Here is a 21,618-nt window from a genome sequence, read left to right as displayed (position 1 = left end):
TTGTTAGCTAAAGAATTAATAAAACTAAGATGCTGCGTTGGTTTGGATGTTTCAAGGTAGCACCCGTTCGATAGATTATTGTAGACACCAGCAATTTGTTATGCTAGTAAAGTATTTGGTGTGCATTGTGCTACTAGTTGCAGTCTTGTGTCACATAGTATAATCTTGAGCTTTTCCGTGCTCATCATGCATGGGTCGCCAAGGCTGGCTACCAAGGCGCTGCATGCCAAAAGCGACGCAGCCGGACGCGTTGCCTGCTTAATCGCTTGCTGGAGCAAAAGGGCCGGGCCGGGAAGAAGATATAGAGGGGAGAACGTGGTCTGCGCGAAACGCTTTGAGCTTTATCCCCGAGCTAATCATGGTCGCGGCTACAGCTTTGCTCCTGTGCACATGTAGGAATCATCCATCGGTCGATCGAGATGCAACTTTTCGCTTGCTGTGCGACGCTGCGAATCAAGGCTTCGGGCTCGGCGCGCGGATCGACATGGTCGATCACCTTTCCTTGCGCAAGCGTGGAGTATTTGTTAACCTACCGATTTGCAGGATCCCACGTGGCAGTGACTTTTATCTTCTGCTAGCTACCGAATCTGTCGTTGAAACTTGGACCGGAAGTTGCGGACTAGTGAACATGTACGTACTACTTCACTTAGGATACATTGGACATGCATGTATTTCTTTTTCATCCACTTCCCTAGTAATGAACAGATCAGAACATGCCTTCACTGAGCTTATGGCTTTCCTGATTAGTGATTGGTGAAGTCATTATATTCATTTTTTAAACTTTTATTTGGCTAGTCGACGAAAGACATATGGTCATCTTGATCGATTCTAGAGGCGAAACATAGCACTGTGATTGATGTCCGTCGCTCTAGATGGGAAGAAAGAAGTTTTCCCTAGTCCTCCCACCGACTCCTACAATAACCAATCAAGTCTTGGATCTTTCGGTACACCTCACCAAGTGCCAGCCACAAGAGAGACGAGACATAACAAATCTTTAGCGCATCGCATGGCATAAATGTGAACACAACAAATAAAAAATATATCAATGTGTTGAAAAGACGAGGTCTAAGACGACGCCATAAGGAAGTCAAAAAAAGTTGTTACCAGTGTTGACAAGGACTGAAGTGTTAGCCTGGAAGGACAAGAGCACACCTATTTTCTGGATCTGAACCCGCCGAACCCAACCCAAGCACCACCAGCTCCGTGAAGGTCTCATGTCGTTGCCTCCTCGACCATGACGGCACCATGTGGACATAAACCCTAATCAAAACCAAATGTTTTTCATCGTGTGATTACATAGAGAGAAAACGAAGTACACCATGTAGTTCACAAATAGTGGTGGACATACCTTCAGTCAAGCATTTGGAACTTTGAACAATAATATTGTTATGGATGTTTAGATTGGGAACCTGAAAAATCATTATGTTTACCTTTGCCCATGGAGAATGTCTAACTTTTTTTTTGTAGATTTCATAATTTGTTTTAGTAGAAATTAGAAGTCAATAATACATCTTAAATACTGTATGAAATAATATTTATTTTGTTTTGAACTTGAGGGAGAGAGTATATTTTTTAGCACATGGAGCGAGTGAGTTTTCTTTAGGACAATGGATGGAGTGAGTGAGTATTTAATTAGGACAATGGATGGGGTGATAATATAACAGTGCATTCCACATAGAACCAGGTCCTGTATGGACCTCAACACGGCTCGGCGATGCCACGAGCACGAGAGGCTAGGAGGAAAAATTGGGGAGATGATATTCACCGGTCGGGTCGGCGCTTCACAGGACGCCGCACACCCTGAGATAGCTAGCTAGGATGCGGCCCAACAACATCACGTAATTTTCTTTTTCCCTTTTTTACTTTTTTATGTTATTTATTTTCTAATTATTTGAAAAACAAAATTACAGTAAACATTTTTAGAATTTGAATATTTTTAAAAAATTAAAAATTAAAAAAATTCATTTGAATTTTTTAAAAAATTGAACAACTTTTCAAAATTTAGTATTTTTTATTTGAACAATTTTCTAATTTAAACATTTTTGCAATTTGAACATTTCCGAATTTGAAATTTTTCCAATTTTTTTTTCAAATTTGAACATTTTTTAATCTTAGTATTTTTTTAATTTTGAATTTTAAATTAATTTTAAAACAGAAAGATCAAAACGAAAAACAAGAAAAAGAAGCAAAAAAGAGAAAATAAAAGGAAAAAAGAACCAAGGAAAGAAACAGAAAAAATCGCTAGCGCCTAACCGGCCCACCGCGCGCGGGGTGCCGAATTGGTCAGCATATAGGATGAACCCCTATACCACGCTTCAGATCGTAGCATCGCCTGATGGCGACCCGGGATGGGCCAGCCCATTAAGTCATTCGACTGCGAAACAAATATTAAACCGCTTTGTTCAGTCCTTACCAGCAACCGAACCAGATCCAAGTGGTATCAACTCCTCTCCTCTATGCTAGACACCAGGGGAAAAATTTTAATCTGAGAATATTTCAAAACCGAACAAAAATTTAAAATTTGCTCAAATTTGAAATCTGCTCCAATTTAAAATTTGCTTGAATTTAAAATCTGCTCCAATTTAAAATTTGCTTAATTTTAAAATCTGCTCAAATATGAAATTTGCTCGTATTTGAAAGTTGCCCCAATTTAAATCTGCTCGAATTTAAAATTTAATCGAAATTGAAATTTGCTCAAAATTGAAAAAGAAAAAAGCAGAAAGGAAAAACGGAAAAATGAAAAAGGAAAGGAAACCCCGAAAAAATAAACCGACAAAAAACCGACCGACCAGAGAAAACCATGGGAAAAACCAGAGAAAACGCAAAGCCACATTAGATGGGCCGCGGCCCGCTCGATTTCCCACGTTGGCGGGCGTTAATCCACCCCGCTAATGAGCGGGAAATAGGATTTTCCATATAGGATCCACCGAAAAATTGGCAGGAGCAGCACAAGTCCGGCCAAATCAGCCCAACTAATCGACGAGCCCAAAAGAAAAGCAGGAAACGGTGGCGCACCCGCTCAGCCCAAAATCGGCTCAGGCGAGGAAGCGTCGGCGGCGGCGGCCAGTCCACACCTCCACAGCGCCCTGAGGCGAAAGAGCGGCTCAGCGTAGGTGATCGGCAGGGAGCTTATCAGCACCGTATCCTTCTTGGCCGATCAGCTTCAGGTCCACATCACGTTGCTGCGCGGCGCTGCTTGGCCGTAAAATCGTCACCGCCGCCGCCACCGGGGATCTTCGGGCTTGCGTCCCCCGGTGATCGACTCGTAAGCATTCTATGGTCCATACACTGAATCTTAGAATGTAACGGGGGCTTGGATTTTGCTTTATGTTTCGCTTGTTTCCCTCCTGTCATGTTAGCGGGTGCTAAAAGTTGAGAGCTACTGAACTACTGATAATCTGATAGTAGTATTATATATTCTGGCAAGATTTCCATTTATTTTCTTTCTTGCGTGAGGCCCTTCGCTTGTGCTCCGAGACTTGGGCTCATGATAGTTTTGCATTGCAGGAATTTACAACCTCTGTTCCTAAATATAATACGCTTTGGGTCTTCAAACTGAACTTCGAATTGGAGTAGTTCTCTGAAAAAATTTAGGCTGCAGACATTAGGATGATGTCATTAAGTAGGTATATTCACTGCATAGTTTTGCCTTAGAGCTGTCTGATGAAATGATTAAGCTAGATGCGTTGATGATATAGGCTTGCTTTCTCCCATGATTGTTCTGTTTTTTCTGGTCTGTATATCATGCATTTGCCCGCTTAGTGAAATACTGAAATTTTACATTGGCCAATTTGAGTTACTTCAGTCTTACAATAATGTGCCATGTTCTGCTCTATTCGTTGCTTACTGCCATTGTACGTCTGCAGCAGAACAACTTTAATGATGTACGGGAAAGAGTTGGGTGTAGGGTTTATGCCTAATGTATGTACGGTTGTACTCCTAGTTGCAGCGTAGGCAGTCGTCATTCAAAATGGTAATGGGTTTCCTTTGCATATTTTGCCATCTGGTTATGCACCTATAGATATTTGGATTCCCGCGACTGATAAAATCATGCGGGAAAGGCTTTGGATAGGATTTGCATCCTTCCTTTCTAAGCGTTATGTTTCCACCTGTCGGACCTCCTCGTTTTCTCCATCTTCATCATGCTCTGCTATACAACCATGGCTTTTTGTTGGTCTTGGTAACCCCGGTGAGAAGTACCAATCGACCAGACGCAATGTGAGTTCTTCTCATATTGACTTTGAAATTCAATGACCCAATTTTATTCTTAGAAATTTCCTGCACTGGTTTCACTTGCAGGTTGGGTTTGATATGATAGATGCGTTTGCAAAGTGTCAGGGCATATCCCCGACTACACATCACTTCAAAGCATTATTTGGTGAAGGTTTGGCTCCATCTATATTCCTTCTGAAAAATGTCTGTCTTTACCTTTTGATGAATGGAAACCTTTCCATTGATGGAGGGGTTGTCGATGGTATCCCTGTTCTCCTTGCCAAGCCTCAAACCTATATAAACCTCAGTGGTTAATCTGTAAGCAACACATTTAGAAGACCTTCCGAGTTTACTATCTGTTCTCTGAGTCGCTATTCAGCTGGTACCAGTTGAATTTGAAATATGCACATATAACAAGAAAACATATTGACACCTCTTTTAGTTTGTACTTATCTTTTACATATTAATGATTGTGGCTACTTCATGTTGGAGAACTTTCTTTAACTGGACACTGAAAATCTGTGATACACCACTGATTTGGTGACTGCCAGTAACCAGTCTCCATTTTTCTTTGGCTTGTTACAGGTTGGGCCACTTGCTGCCTATTATGAACTGCCACTGAACCGTGTCCTAGTGGTATGTGTTTCCTTTTGAATTTACCTTGGTGCTACCTTATATGACAATCTGACTTCTCTGATTTGCGAGTTTCAGGCATACGATGACACAGAGCTGCCATGCAGAGTTCTCCGTTTACAACCTAAAGGAGGATATGGACGCCACAATGGGTTGGTAAACTTAATTTAAATGTGCTTTGTGAGGAAAATATGTGTATGTCAAAAGTTATAAAAGGGAAAACCATATATTCCTATGTTAAAATCCATAATTCTAAAATACTAGCTGGTAGTGCTGTAATTATCAGTTTAAAATGTCAGGCCATTGCATTGGCCTCTAATCATGTTGGTATGTCCTTAGAAAGTTAGGAGTTGCCTGGTAGAATATATGCTCCTTACCTTTGATAAAGCAGAGTTGACAGAATTTCTCTTTTAAGTTTTGTAGCTAATTGGTAATTAATTTTCAAGTTATGGTATTCCTGCATGCACCATATATTTTTTCCATTTCATCATGGAATTTTGATGCGCTTTACTTGTCCTACCATTTTACATATCCTGTGGCGCCTAGTCTGTTCTGGAAGAATATTGTCGAAACATAACCACTCTCAGTGTGATAGAATGCTCCATGTTTAAAGTTTGTGTTTTTTTTTTGTATGCAAGATATATCTATTATATATAGATAAGGGATTTATTTGATCTTGACACGAAGTATTTACCTTTTTAGTTTGTCAGGCTGAAGAGTGTCATCTACCATTTTCGCAAGAATCAAGAATTTTGTCGAGTAAGGACTGGTAGGTTCGACAACTGCAGGAGTCACATTTCGTTTTTTCCACTTTCTGGTAAAGATTTTAGTTTGGATTATTCAGCAATTGGACGGCCACCTAGTTAGATGGATCCCAAAGCTTTTGTGCTTCAGAAGTTCAATAAGACTGGCCGTGAAAGGGTAAAAAACTCATCGCTTTGTTCTGTAGTTCTAGTTTCATGTTATGCTTTTTTTTGTTATATTTATTTTAATTTATGTTTTGTTCTTAAATAAATTAATTCAAAATACCATCACTACCTCTATGGTTGGATGATCTTGTTCATTTGCTAGGATATGTACAACCAAAATGTATTGACTCCAGCACCATGGTTATATTCTGTAAATAATATAGCTTTATATTTAATCCACTTCTGTTAAATCTTGGTGAATTCCTTCAATTCTTCCTGCAAATGGCAATAGTATATTTGTGCTGGCATATAGTTGACTTGGTCTTGTCATTGTTTTTAACATTCCCTCCAGTCACAACTAAATTGCATTTCCAGACATCCTTCCAAGTGTAACTATGGTCACAAGTATATATTGTATTATGAAAGTTGCTGTTTTAGACAAGTCCGCTCTTCATCATTTTTAGTATGATTAATCAAGATAGATGTAAAGATATCGTGTATCAATCTGAAAATAGTTTGACGAGAGGATGTATTCCACAACCAGAAGATATTTTAAGGACCATTAGGAGTTAAATACTGGTACAAGGCTCGTAGCACAGTACATGATATTATGTCTTGGCTTGTATGCACAACCAGGAGCTTATGCTTTGCATGTGTCTGTTTTGTCCTAGATTGATTCAGCGATGAAAGAGGGTGCTGACATTATGAAGATGGTGGTCACCAAGGGTTTGGCAGAGGCGGCAAGATTGTCAAATGTCGATCAGAAGTATAAGCATCTGATATCAGATGAGCAGCAGCAGTAACTACAAACTTCCTGTCAGGGGAAAGGCTTATGCAGTAAGTATACCTGTTAGATGCCTGGTGTGATCTTCCAGTATTATCTATTTGACGTCTGATGGGAGAGAATCTAATAACGCTGGCTTACACTACATGAAATATAGTGGAAAAGAATCTTTAGGAAAAAGAATCTTATGAGTTGTAGAGCAAACAAATCTATATGAAAAATTTGTGTGAACTATACAATGCTTCAGTTGAACAGCTATAGAGATTGTTAGGAATTACAATGCCACAACAAACTAAAGCAAGTAAAATTCCTATGAATTGAGATGCTGCAAATTTTGAAAATCTTTTGGAACAAAGAGACCCTCAGCATGCAATAGTTTGGCCTGGAGAAAGAGGAGAGAGACAGTGGCAAAATCAGGAGCAGCATATCCTAAAGCTAACACCTCATGCCATCAACTGTTACAGCTTTCTGTTTGTTTGCCCCAGTTACATTGACATATACGAAACGAGTTTGGTTTAGGAGCATAACCACACGCTCCTTTTTTCTGGAGTAATTGTTCACAAAAGTACATACCAAATAATGCATAGTGAACCTGATAAGAGAAGTAAAGCACACTGTTTGTTATTGAATTCCAGGTAATACCAAATAATGCAAGCCTTAATGTATTCATAGTAAATTTTCACAAAAAAGCACACTAAATAATGCAGGGTGAACCTGATAAGAAAAGAAAAGCTGTTTTTCGTTACATTCCAAGTAACAAAATAATGCAAGCCTTATTCTGTTCATCATAGTTGTTCGTGTGAATAATGATCAAGTGGTCAAGCCTAGGTGCAACAGATTGGGAGTGTTTTGATACCACTTATACTATCATTAGGTAGCTGGTGCTTCTTCTTGTGAATGATACCATCAAAAGACATGCACCACATCACCATTGTCTAGAGCTCAATAGGATTGACAAACAGTCGCTTAATTGTCCCCTCAAGACGGCTACTGAACGTAAAAGCATCTGTCTTATCATCGTACATGAACGGCATGCTGATCGTTATATTTGCGACTCGCTGCACTGCCGGAAGCAGCTCTGGGAGCTCAAAGCGTGCTTGGTTAGTAGTCTTCCATGCATCTTCAATCAGAGAACCAATCTTGGCAATGGCAACCTCACTTGGCACGCCATGCTCACTGATGTAGCATTCCACAGAGCTGGCCACATCATTTTTGTTCTTCCCACGCTGTGAACAACACATGCTTAATCAGGGGTGTCATTGAGATAAAAGGATAAACAATATGGGTGGTAGTCTTGGAGTGTAACTTGTACCTTAAATGAAGCAAGGTCATTCATGAAACGTGTCACCTCTGCACAAGCCCTGACAGCATCCGTGCAACCGAGGGCCCATTCAAGTGCCTCCTTGGTTACAGTATCACCCATACCAACTAGCAACCCAACACATACCCATGGTCCGCCTGAGCACATACTAGATACATTCACTTGATCATTAAATCTTGGCTTGTAATTTTGATGAAACCATTCGGCTTCTTGGAGATAGTTGCTTGATAATATTTGAAACTACAAATGCGGAAAAAAGAATGTATCAGTACTTGTGATGGAAGATTTTTGCATATGTGAATGTAGACAATCAAATTTTGAAATATACATATGTTTTTCAGCATTACAATATAGAATCAGATTTGCTACCTACTCAGGCTGGGAGCACTAATGTCAGTAGTCAATTTCTAATCAATCTGTTTCCTCAATATTGAAAAATATGGTTTCTACATCTAAACAATATTACATAATTGTGCAGAGCATTCGTAGCATAAAGTTCTGTGAGTCCGAGATATTCCAGTGTCAGGAGTCCTCAACTAATAGAGATAGTTCTTGATAGCTTATACAATTACCAGTTCACCACTACATAAAATTTGAAGTCCCAAGTGCAGTAGATGTTTTGAGGAAATTGTGACAGAGCATTACATAAATTAAAGGAAAAAATGAAATATAAAAAATAGTGCTAAGCAAAATATTAATCCTGTGATTGTGAGATGAGTGATGTACCGCTTTCGTGCTAAAAGAGACACGGTACTTCTCATCTGGTTTCAATTCGTCCTCAAACTCCTTAAATGTGCTCATCAGCTTGAGGTAGAACTTCTGTAAATACTCTGGTAGAAGAGAAACAGCACTCTCATCCCATCTGCATACAAATTAATTAGTTACACTTAAGAGTGTATTTTTTAAAATTCATGTTCTTTTTTTTTTCAAATGAACAAGATCAAGCAACATCATGCCAACACCAACCTTTGTATAGCTTCATTGAGTTGTCTACACTCGACCAAAGTAGCACGCACATCATAAGTGTCATCTGTCATGATTATTATTGCGATAATCTTGGCAAGAATAATTCTTGCACGCGTATACTCTTGTTCGTAGTATGCCGTATATGACCATAAGTAGCACTCAACAACACGATCCCGCGAGTAGTTTAGCCCCACTTCTCTATAAAGATTTTTCCACCATCTGAAAATTTATTTGTTGTTAGTCTTCTGTAAAAAAATGTGTAGCTAGGTTCATTTTATGAGAGGTATACACTGATAGATGTCTCAGGATTCTAGACAGGAATATTAGCTGACGACAGTGAACTTGCATCACAGTTTACAAGTACTAAAGTATAGGTTTTCTAGCTAGCATATTTTTTTGACGGAACTAGCTAGCATATTTTACTCTAGTATAAGAGAGTTTACTTCTCCCATAGATTGGTTTGATTGGGTTAGAAAAGAAATAACTCGACTTTCATCTATTTTTTAATGCCAGATATGTAGGTGTTACCTAGAGAGAGCCTTGAGCTCCTTCAAGTGGAGACGCTGCAGAAGGTTAAAATCGAGTTTGGCGAACTCCAGAATGGAGGAGTTGTGCATAGGCTCTTCTTTGTACTCTGATATATAATGCAGCGCCTCTACTCTCTTCAAGGTCCTTGGCAGTGGTAAGTGAAGAGCACGCCTGACTTGCTCAGCCAATGTGTAATCAAGCTTACCTTCCATTGATTCAAGATGTTGCCTTGCGAACAAGATGTTGTCTTCAAGCTCTGTCTCCCCGTGAGTAAAAAGGTATGATGCGTTGTATAAACTTAATAGTCCCCTTGGGTCATTAGCTATGTTAGCATGGAAGGTCCCGTCTTCGTCTTTGAACTTGCTGAACACATCTGCAAGAGAACATGATGCATCTCATGAGCATATTGGCTAGCAGCCTAGGATTGGTGATTCTGTACTGTTCCCGGATATGTTCTTAATTTATTTTAAAGCAACACATGGATATTCATGGATAGATGTGTTGAAGCAAGTAACACATGATATTCCTGACAAAGTTGTGTTTACATGCCATGCTGTGGGTTGTGAACTTCTAACGTTTCTGTATTACTTCTAGCATCAAATAAAATCGGCAAAGTTCAACAATGGTCTACCTATAAAACAAGAAATTCTACGCACAATACAATATCCCAGGAGGTTTTGTTGTAAGTGTATACCTGGGGACACCCAAAGCCCTTGCTGCCTGAGTAGGCGGAATCGCAGAGCGACATCATGGATACTGGAGCTATTGAATTCACCAGCATGAGTGCTTCGTAGTGTGGAGAGAATCTGTTCATGAAAATGATGATCTATACTGAGATGCTGGAGTGTGTCTACAAGGTTGAGTTGCTCAACTATGGAACTGCCCTCAAATAGCCCAGTTATCTTCTCCTTCAGTTCATTGGACCTGTCTATCATCCCTTCGTCTGACATCTGTGTTGCATATAAAGATATATGTTGCACACTGTTAGCTTAAGCCTTGTCACTGGTGAAGCTATTGGCATATGCATGATGTATCTAGGAGAAGCAACAAAACTGAAAGCCAACACACAAGATCCAGAACACACCCAAAGAAGGGCTCCAGACCAGGAAACTATAGATTATGCCATGAAACATTCCGCACAGAAAACAGAAGGAAGAACAAACAAGCACAGATTGTAGCGTACTAGATGTGTTTTGCTGTGACAACATAAAACATGCCTGTAGTGGTTCTGGATCGTAGTTGATGAAGAAGTCACCCCACACAGTGGGCTGAAACACAGGTACCATCTCTGGAGCGGCAGCGGTAGCATCATAGGACGCCATGTGCATGTGTGTACTCGTAGTCTGGTATGTTGTGGTGTAGCTTTGAGAATCACTGGAACGGCCGATGGGTTTATATAGGCAGCTGCACGGAAGTAATGATCCAGCAAACCTCGTCCCATTTAATGTTTTTCTTGTGTAAAGAATAGAATAGTCAATTGGAAGAACGAGCTCATCGAACGGATGCGCAGCCATCTAATGTCTTTAGTCGTCTGGTCAATTTTCATGGAATGCGAAACTAAGAAATAGACTTGTCTTACCGATGTAGAAAAATATCGCAAGTAAATTCTTTGTAATCGGTGGTTTTCACACTTTCTTTATTTGGGGCATGGTTTTGACATTTTGGCCATGAACAGAACATGCCCTGAGAAATGGAATACACGACGTTTGTGTGAATCGTCATTTAATGTGATGTGATAGCCTACGCCACATATTTTCCATTTTGCCACACTTGGCTATTCTTAGTTTCTGTACATTTTGCCGTTTTTGTGTGCTTGCATTATCGTTTCAACTACAAGAGGACGCATGTGCAGCTGTCTATTCTCTTTTCTTTTTTGAGTTGTCTTGTCAATTGTCATGGAGGATGAAATAAGAGAGTGGGTTGTATTATGGATAGAGAAAAATATTACAAGTGCAAGTACCAAATTGCACACTTGTAAGAAACAAATGGAGGAAGGAAAAAAAAAAGAAATTAGTTAAAGAAATGATTAAACAATATGTAGGCTAGGTGCATGGAAATTTGAAAACCCATTTATTTCGTTACTACTCAAACACATTTTAGTCTTGCTGGTTGTGCACTAAAGTAGATAATTATTGGCCATCGCATGTTTCAACCTTCTAGAGCACAAAATTTTCCTTCATTTCTTGGATGCGCAAAACATGCTTGAAACTCCCAACAGGAAAGACAATCCTCAACGATGGGATAAGTCTTCGAACTAAAGAAGACTTGGATGCGCAAATTAAGCTTTCATGGATATATAAAAGGATCTCAAGAGGCCAGGGTTTATCCCCCTTTTAAAAAATCGCAATGTATGTTTGCTCAAGTCATTTCTATTTAGCCGCTCCCCTAGTAGATTATTTTTTTATTTTTTAATGCCTCATAAGTTTTGTCATGGCACAGAATATTCATCCCACAGTTAATAGCTTTATGTAGTAGTCTGGGAGAATATTTGTTGTATTTGTTATAAGATAACTCTATGAGAAGGATTTGGAAAGCATACCTATACCCTTGACTATGGTATTGATACCCCATTCCAAAAGAGCAGACTGCTACCGATGAATATATCCATAAGACAGCGACGCGCATACTAATGTAGCTAGACCGCTCCTCCAGAGGAAGGAATGCGCGGTGATGTACAGTGTATATAAATGGCGGCGGCTAAGCGCGCGGCGCATTATGGACGACTTGACGAAGCAATTAGTAGCTAGCTGACCAACCCAAGAGTACTGAAGTAGTACTTACTATATATGGATTCGATTGGGTTTGTCTGCTTCGATTGGGTTTGTCAGCTAGCTATAAGCTAACCAGCGGTAGCTGGCCAAGCTAATTAACATCCGTCGCTGTTGCCGGTGTGAACATTGACGAACGGCAGGCCGCCGCGAAGAAGGAAGGCGCCCGCCCGGCTGCGAAAGAGGACGGTGACATCGGATTACCGGCGTAGTTACCGGCGTTTATACGACTTACAAGTGCGAGGACTTCTGCGGGCTGGAGGACAGTCGACGCCCATGACCGTGGTATCCCTTGACGGGCGAAAATGCATGCTTTAAGAGGTTTTTGTTTTCCTCTGGAACACACGGTCAAAGTATGTGTCTTCATATATATACTCTCTTAGATGTAAATTAACTTAACTTTATCTATATATGGATGTACTTAGATGTGTTGGTTGACTAGATATATTTATATCTAGACAAAGTTAAGTTAATTAATATGAATCAAAAAAGTATTTTTACAATTTATTTGCTATCCAGAAATTCGTCTTGGAATCACAGAATTCTGCCGGTCGCCGCCCCCACGCCAACATGACTTTGCCCGGCAGCACCTCCAGCAGCGGCTGTGGGGGAGAGTGAGCTCGGGGAAGGACGAGAGGATGCGCCGGCGGGGCGGCACATTACAACCGTGCGAGGCGAGAGGAGGAGGGTTGCAGGAGGAGATCCGTACACGATCTCACCTCAATGTCTGAATAAGTCTATTCTTCTCACCATTTCTGATACTGGAATCAAGTTCTAAAATTTTCAGAAATAACAGGCTACCTGTAAGCCATTGCTACAAAGCTAATTTCTGATGCTGGAACCATTTCAAAAAACGAAGTCTCCTCTACTACTACAGAACTCTTCCTTAGGCTGTTAGGTATAAATTACGGAAACTTTGACCGCCGTTCACGTCGTCTGTGCCATGCCGCCTCTGCCCATGACGGCAGGGTGACCTGCAGTCTTCCTCGTGTACCATTGACGTCGATCCGATCTGGATCGGAGACAAGCTAATGTAGCAATGTAAAGAGATGATTGTCATCCGGCAATAGTGCTATCCTGCTCACATTGATCGTGTCCTGCACCAATCCAGGAATATCCAGCGTGACCCTGACCACCCTTGCTGCATCGGGCAATAGTCCTTAAACAACATCTCCCTCCGGTAAGGTTTTGCTGTACATATCGCCATATCGCATACAGCTTTAAACAGCACGGCGGAGGGAAGCGAGCCGGCAAGATGCACGCTAGCCAGGAAGGGCAGCCGTTCGCGTCGCCATCAGGTGGTAGGCCATGCCGCTGCTGCCCTGCAAAAACGAACGTGCCACCATGCTCAGCGGTGGCATGCACTGCCCGCCTCGCTGGCACGTGCCACTTGTCCTTTTTGATAATTATTTTTGAAGGTGATCTTTTTACGAATTCAGTTGGGCAAGTGGTGTTTTTATGTTAAAATTTCAAAGTTAGAGCATCTCCAACAGACGCGCAAAAATCTGGCGCGCTAAAGGGTATCTCTAGCGGCGCGACGCAAAACGGTCGCTGCGACCGTTTTTGTCCGCCGTGACCGGAAATGCGTCTGGGGCCTGTTCCAGCGGGGCGACGCAAAGTGACCGGGCCATCCGCGGAGACGCAAACCTGGCCAAATATGCGCCAGGTTTGCGTCTCCGCGGACGCTCAGCGGTCGCACCAAGTGTCCGCCGAAAAAGACGTAGGACCCGCGCGTCAGTGGCTGGAGGGCGATATTATTCCCGCCACTGGCCATTCCCCCGCGCCAAATTGGAAACTAGACCGGCGCGAGCAGTCCAGAAGCGATGGACGTCCTCGCCGCCGCAGCTACCGCCATGGATGCGGAGCAAACCCTCGCACCCGTCGCCGCCCCACACTCCCCCGTAGCCACGACCCTAGCCAGGATGGAGGCTGCAGCTCCGGCGGAAGCAAAGCGGGCCGCCGACGGCGGCCGCCGGGAGGCAAAGCCGAAGGCGGCAAAGAAGGTGCTCTCCGCGGAGGAGAAAGTCCTGGAGGCCGTGAAGCGTCGCGGGCGGCGCAAGAACCAGACGATCAAGACTGCCGCGGCCGCCAACCAGCAGGCCTGGCAGATGCAGATCAAAGCCGGCGTCGCGCAAGTAGCCCTCCATCCGACCTTAGCGGAGGGCTACATGATCGTCAAGAGAGAGGGGATCACCGGCGTCGCTCCTCCGGCCTCTTCGGTCAGCTCGGTAAGTTCCCAGCTGCGCCCTGGAACTCCCGCTCCCTTGCAGGGCCACGCGGCATCGCGGTTCGCCTCCGGCCTGCCGCCGGTGAAGTTGACCGGGGCGGCGGTTCCCGACCTCAACCGGACGCCTAGAAGCGGTGACTCCTGCCCGGGCGCGACACAGAAGACGCGCCAGGTGCCGGAGGAGAGCATGCCGCAGCCCCGCATCCTGTTCGACGAAATTGCGCCGCCAGCCCGACGATGGACGACCCGGTACATGAGCTCTGTCAATGTGTGCGAGTGCCCTGTATCATGCGTCTGATGTCCGGTCGTTCGTAGGACTATTGGAAGGACCGCCATGATTTAGGCATCCAGGAAATTATCTACGGCAGCGGCTTCGTTCGCGATGATCGGGCCGGGACAGGCGCGCATGATGACGATGCGGAGGACATCGAGACCGGACGCCTGTTCGCCACCCAGCAGACGCAGCCAACACCCGTGTCCGTCGATGACTTCGACGACGCGCCAACACAGCCTATCCCCACGGACATTGCCACCAAGAGGAAGGGGGAGAGCCGCAGGACACTAGGCTTCGTCGACGCCGAGGACAAGTGTTTGTGTGAAGCGTGGCTGGCAACGACCCAAGATTGTATCAATGGCGCCCAGCAAAAGGGCAAGGTCTATTGGGCCAAGGTCTTGCAGCAGTACAACGAGACCAGGATGTACCCGCCCTACCATATCACAGGCCCTCGGACGGAAGAGTCCCTCCGGAAAAGATGGAACTACATCAAACAAGAGACAAGCAAGTTCTCCTCGGCGGTCGAACATGCTATTAACAACCCCGTAAGCAGCACCGGCGTCCTGACAGTGGTAAAAACGATAGAACCATCATCATTCTAGTCAATTTGCGTCATTGCGTCAATTTGCGTCATTGTACATCATTGGCGGCTATGATTGCAGGTATCCCGCGCCTTGCAGAAGTTCAGGGCGACGCACAAGAAGGGTTTCCATATGGTCCATTGTTGGGAGGTGCTCAAAGACAATAACAAGTGGATGATAAGCTTTGCGGCCTACCAAGAAGCTGTGAAGAATGGGACATCGGTCACCCTCGACGGCGAAGACGACGATCAAGGCCGTCCAGTCCTTCCACCTCGTCCACGAGGCCATAAGGCTACCAAGGCTGATCTCCAGCGGGAGGCGCAGGCCATTGCGTTCACGCAGAGCATGGAGAAGATTATGGCCGACAACCGTGCCGCCATGGCTGCTAGGGACGAGAAGAGGCGTCTCGAAAAAGAGGCCGCAGCTGCCATCTACCAGAACCTCGCCAAGGAGGTCCTCGATGTCCAAAGGCTGGACATCGAGGCCAAAAAGGCAGACGCCGAGGCCAAATTGCGTGCAGAAGACACAAGGATCATGCTTGCCGACTTGAGCGCCGTCGACGACGACACCAGGGCATGGTTCATGAAGAGGCGCGCCGAAATCCGCGCGCGAGACGCCTGATCGCCGGCACCATGCGCCCAGCACCTTGGCCTCCTTTTGGACACTTTTTTTTTGCAGTTCAGGCCTTGTTGTGCCCCTTTTGCTCCACCTTGCGCCATACGAGCTGCAAAGTGTGATGAACTAGTTTCAGCCCTCAATTTGCGGCTGTAATTTCGTGCAAAGTCGACGCTATTTCATCTTTTTTGAATTCTGGCATGCGCCCAAAATGCGTCGCGCCGCTGGAGCCAACCCCAGACGCAAACGGACACACGACCATTTCCCCGTCCGCCAGGCGACGCAAACGGACGCCCGCGGACAATTTGGGCGTCCGAAATGCGTCGCGCCGCTGGAGATGCCCTAAACATCCATTTGGGCGCGCTGTAAACCGCTGGCGCGCGCTGGGCCATTTTTTGCCCCGCCGGACACGCTAAAATACAGCGCATGCGCGAGCGATAAAAATGGACCTCCATCGGGCGCGCCAAAATACAGCGCTCGCGGGCGCGGAATACAACTTTCTACACTACTATGCATCTCACAAGATAAAACACTTTCATGTAAATCATGAATAAATGAACACAAAGTGCAACACACATCACATAGTTCAAGAACGACACACAATATGACATAGTTCAACAACGACATACGACATATGGTTCAAATGGACAAAGTGGAACACACAATTTGCATATGACAAATGCATATCACACTTGCGCATTTTCCAAGTCAACACCTTCTTCTTCTTCCTCGTCATCTTGGATTAAAGTAGGAATAGTAACATTCATGGAAGACACGAAGCCTCCCGGTGGTGCTCCAATAGTCCCATACACAACACTCACCGAGCCTCCCATAATCCCTCCAAACACTCCTCCATAGGTTGGACCTCCCATGCAGGCCATGCCTCCATAGCCTCTCATGCCGGCCATGCCTCCCATGGCGGGCATTGGCATGCTTCCCATGCCGGCCATGCCTCCCATGGTGGGCATGGGCATGCTTCCCATGCCGGTCATGCATCCCATGCCTCCTCCAAACGTCGGCATGCCTCCTCCAAACATGCCGGTCGTGGGTGTGTTCATGTTGGCCATCAACAATCTCTTTTTGGCCAACAGTTCGTCGCGAGCAAGGATTATGTACTCCTTTTGCCTCTCATCCATTTGGGAAGTATCCATGAAGAAAAGCTTCCTCTCCTCCTCCGCTAGGCGTAGATGCTCCTCGGTGGCTTGCATCTTCTCCTCCAAAGCCAACTTCCTCTCCTCGTTGGCGTTAATCCTCTCCTCCAAAGCAGCTCTCCGAGCTTCAATAGCATCCATAGCCTCTTTCTCCAAGTTTCTTGCCATCTTCCTATCTTCATTTGCTTGCAATCGCGCATTTGCAATCCTTTCCATAGCCATTGCAATGTCATCATCACCGGCCTTCTTTCCCTTCATATCTTTGGCGGTCTTCCTACCAAGAACATTCCTCCGCCCATCTGCGCGGCCGTGGCGCCTGTGTGCAGCGCCCCGCACGGCGGAACGAAGAGCGCACGCGCAGCAGCCGTTGTGTTGCCGGCGTCGGCGCCGCCGCTAGGGTTTGCCGCATTGGGCGGCGACGCTGTGGAAGCGGCGGTGGCGGCGGAGGGGGGAATGGAGTAGGGCGGGGTTGGCGGGTTGTCGGACGGGCCATCCATCGTCGGGATTTGCGCCGGTGGCCGCGCGGAGACGAGGGGTTGGGAGCTCTGTCGGTAACGCGGAAGGGGAAGTTTCAGCGCGGGGGTTTTCTCGCGCGTGGACGAGCGATGCCGCGCGCTGTAGCCGGCGCACAAAGTATGCCGCTCGCAATAGCGCAATCCGGCCCGCGCCCAAATTTTTTTGCAGCGCCGCGCCGTTTACTGCGCCTGCTGGAGCGCCCGAATTCCTCCCGCGCGCTACATATCAGCCGTTTTTTTGCAGCGTGGTCTATATAGCGCGCGTGTTGGAGATGCTCTTACGACCACAGAGTTCAGCGGCTGCGAGAGACATATGCGCAAGTCCTTCACCATTCGTTTTTCCTGTCATATAACTACCATTTATATTGCGGATTCTTCCTATTTTCAGTTGCTGTAAATTTTAACATGGCATGACATATTAATCCTACGCTACCTAGCCTATGAACCAAAAAGGTGTTGACACTTGAGGGTTCTGCACATTTATCTGTATTTACAAGCTACAAATGAGACCGTGCAAATTCATTGATTTTTCGAAAATAGGCTCTTTATTACTTGCGCAATAGATCCGGCCTCTGCATAATTAAGATGCACACAGCCGCACACGAATTCGTTACAAAACCACACAAAAGGGTTCAAAGATAAAAATATAGTCCAAAAAACGGTAACAACAACTAGCTAGGAGGGTCTAGCCGAAGATCACGCTGCCACCCATGTTGGGAGAAAATATTCCTCGCCGTATCCTCCAACCGTGAAGACACCTCCGTAAATAGGTCTCGGTGCTCCACACGCTGCAACGGTATCCATAAACGAAGCAAAGCTGTGCACCGGTAAATGACCTGCAAAAAGGAAGAAGAAATATTATTGAAAATCTTGTCAATTCTACATAGCCACAGCTACCAAATAGTTGCGATCATTCCCATCCTAATAAGACTTTTAAACCTAACATCCACACCATTGAAATTCACTCGGCACACTATGATCCACAATGATGACATCGACAGGGTTCTTCCATACATTAATATTCCTTGCGATATCCAGTCGTTCAACAATTCTGGCCCACGACGATTCTGCAGGTGCTCCAGTCGTCTGCTGCTATAGCCTATATATGAACGCTCATGTAGGTCAGATGGTCTGAACCTTTCAGGAACAATGCAAAACACGCTCCTGAAAATGCAGACACAGGGGAGCATCCAAGCAGGTATTAGGAATTGGAAATATGAGATAGCATAGTTAACCACATATATTGAAGCTATCGGATAGCTGGGTGGGCTCCAACCTGCAACAATCTGGGTCTTCTCCGCTGTCATCGTAGGTAGACTTGGAAGGTTGTGTTGCCATCCACATCATGTTCCCACACCTGAACTTTTTGAATGCACCATTGGATGGTGATACAAGATGTATTGCATCTATTGATGCTTAGGCTAGGGCCAAGTCTCCATTTGGAAAAAAAAACTAAGATGTATTGCAGATTTATAGTGGTAAGAAATCTTTCCAAACTCAATGTCCACCCTGACTAAGCAATCGGGACTAAAGCCTCCCTCCCCCCTCCCCCTCCCACCTAGTACCGGTTATGTTGCGAACTAGAACCGGTTATGTTGCGAACTAGACGCTTAGGGTGGAGGGTTTTTATGTCGCAGCGTGATGCGGCAGGCCGCAAACACGTTAGTCCCGGTTGGATCTCCAACCGAGACTAAAGGTCACAATTAAACCGGGACTAAAGGGGTGCGGTGGTCCCGTACGTGTCCTGACCGCTTGAACTGAAACTAGAGCTACAATAGTCTTGGTTTGTATTGCAACCGGGATTAATGTTGTTTTGGCCTTCCGAATGGAAGGCCGGTTTTCTAGTAGTGGATGTTTAAGAAATGAATAGCATAGCTTTTTAGTAAAATAGACATAATATGATGGTAACCTAGTGCATTTCACAAGAGTAATGTATGGGGACCGATGGTCAATTGTATTTACACATCATGCAGATGTTTCTATCATTTCGGGAGCATCAGATGTTCTGTTTACTCTGTGCTCTGTTGTGTGCAGGTATCTACAGTGGATTGGTTTAACCTAAATCAACAGGCATAATGCTGAGAAATTTTTGACAAATTTAGCAGTACACTTTCTAGGTTTATGCAGGGCCGTACATCTCTAGGGAGATGGTGGTACGTTAGGTCCACGAGAAAGGAAAAATATAGCACAATATCATGTTCATGCGTCAGTCGGATCGTGTTGGGTACAATTTCCGTAAAGTAAGATGCGAAAACAGCATTGCCAATGCGCGGTTGCCCAAAAGTCATAAGCTGAACATCGTCACTTCCAAGGTTATAAGCTGCAATGAGAGGAACATATCATATATCAGGATCAGCAAACACAAAAGTGTTTAATGTCGACAGATAATATTTCCTTGTATATTAAAAAGCGAGCCTTATGCAAAGAACATAATCACGGGGCACTTACAGCAAGATCAAGTGCACGAAAAGAAGCCATAGCTCCTCCCATTGAATGCCCTGTAACCATTATGCTAATATCTCCATATAATTTCCTTGCCTTGCGAACTGTAGGAATTTATGGCTTTAATATTTTACATGTTAACTACATTGTTATACTCCCGGAATCAAAATCTCAATGTGGAAGTATATTCATGGAAACAACAGGGAACAATTGATGTGGAATTGTACTTAAGGAAATATACTTAAGGAAGCCGGTACATCTATATTGGAACACGGTGTATAAGAATATGCTGGAATTATACCCGGGAACATTATAGAGTGGAATGCCAGGTTGTCTATAGGATTGGCTCTGTAGATTGTTAAAGCCTGCGAGTTTGAATATGAATTCAAACTCTGCGCACGACTCACACGTGCGTGTTTGGGACCTAATTGATTAATAGTATTAGGCTCGGTAACTGGCTGTTAATGATAGTGGTTGGTTTAACATGTCACGAGTCCTAACTGGAAACAGATTGTAATATCTGGAATTTGGAGTATATATAAAGGTCCCACCCTCTAGCCTCAATATGCATTGTGAACGGCACCACCGATAAGGCAGAGGAATAGAGGGTAGGCCGAATAGCTCCCCCAACCCTAATTTCTTACATTTGTATCAGAGCCACCGAAGGTTCAACGCCGGCGTAATCCTCTGCTGCATGCCGGAAACTCTGCCGCGGCGACTATCCTACTTGGTTCTCTTCACGCCAGCATAACCGCGCTTTCGTGGCTCCAGCCGGGCGTGCGCTCGTTCCTATCGCTAGGTCACGGGGAAGTCCAGATTGGCGACCGTCACCGCCGACGCCGAGATCAATCCCCGGGCAGAATTCTTCCGTCGCCAACCAATTCCGCTGCATAGTCTGCCGCTTCAAGCTGGGCGTCCGCTCGCCTCCGGTGTCCGCTGCGCTGCCTGCGCACTCCGCCGTCAAAAGAAAATTCTGCTGCAACTCTGTCATGTTCGCTAGATCGGCTGGAGAATCTCTCGGATTCGATATGCGCCAAGTTGCTCTCACGTCGGGATCTTCGTCGACCTACCACTTCTTCGACCACGTTCGAGGTTCGGCGGGGATGATCCGGTCCGGTTGATGACGGCGTCGATGAAGCGGCTCCGGCAGACAGCCGGATGACGAGGATCGCGAGGCCTCGGGTAGGCCAGGGAAGTCCGGCGGGGATGTTCCGGTGCGGTGGCCGTGTGGAGGTGGGAGAGAGAGGGACTTGGGAAGTTCCGGTGGGTGGTCTCAGAGGAGAGAGTGAGGGAAATGAATTTTTTGTTGGGGGGTTTCCGGAGCTAGGGAGGTGGTGATCGAAAAAAAAATGACGGGTAGACCCCCCACCAACCGACTTATACATGGACATTGTTGTCATCTTTACGAGGGTAGAATGGGAAGTTAGAAGCGTGTGAAATATTTGTATTTTTCGGGCGGGAAGTTTTGCCGCTGGAATGAGATTTCGAATTTGGCCACAGTCCAAGTACTAAGTAATACAAAAATATGAGACCGTACTAGTACGGCCAAATGTCACATCAATTCATCATCACGTTGAAAATCGGTTACCACGATCATAATTATTGGCCGTTGGCACATCAGTTCTCCAACGCTTGATCCAACGGTCAAAGTTCCTTTTTTTTAAGAGAACGGTCAAAATTCATTGGATTCGCT

The 21,618-nt window shown here is 44.9% G+C and overlaps 1 protein-coding gene and 2 pseudogenes across 1 annotated transcript; 1 reads left to right on the top strand and 2 right to left on the bottom strand.

Moving 5' to 3' along the window:
- The first annotated feature begins 3,040 nt into the window (after positions 1-3,040).
- On the top strand, positions 3,041-9,613 carry LOC127332093 (CRS2-like protein, chloroplastic; annotated as a pseudogene).
- On the bottom strand, positions 7,138-10,717 carry LOC127332092 (tau-cadinol synthase). Its single transcript, XM_051358348.2, has 7 exons — positions 10,570-10,717; positions 10,047-10,302; positions 9,353-9,725; positions 8,825-9,043; positions 8,585-8,720; positions 7,850-8,098; positions 7,138-7,763 (listed from the first exon to the last, which is right to left on the bottom strand). The coding sequence occupies exons 1-7, from the start codon at positions 10,678-10,680 to the stop codon at positions 7,473-7,475; spliced, it is 1,635 nt and encodes a 544-aa protein (XP_051214308.1). The 5' UTR covers positions 10,681-10,717; the 3' UTR covers positions 7,138-7,472.
- Positions 10,718-18,422: 7,705 nt separating this feature from the next.
- LOC127328434 (feruloyl esterase A-like) lies at positions 18,423-20,916 on the bottom strand (annotated as a pseudogene).
- Between the last annotated feature and the right edge of the window lie 702 nt (positions 20,917-21,618).

The sequence above is a fragment of the Lolium perenne genome, chromosome 4, assembly GCF_019359855.2.
Source record: "Lolium perenne isolate Kyuss_39 chromosome 4, Kyuss_2.0, whole genome shotgun sequence".
NCBI lineage: Eukaryota > Viridiplantae > Streptophyta > Magnoliopsida > Poales > Poaceae > Lolium > Lolium perenne.
This window is presented reverse-complemented; position numbering and strand designations above follow the sequence as displayed.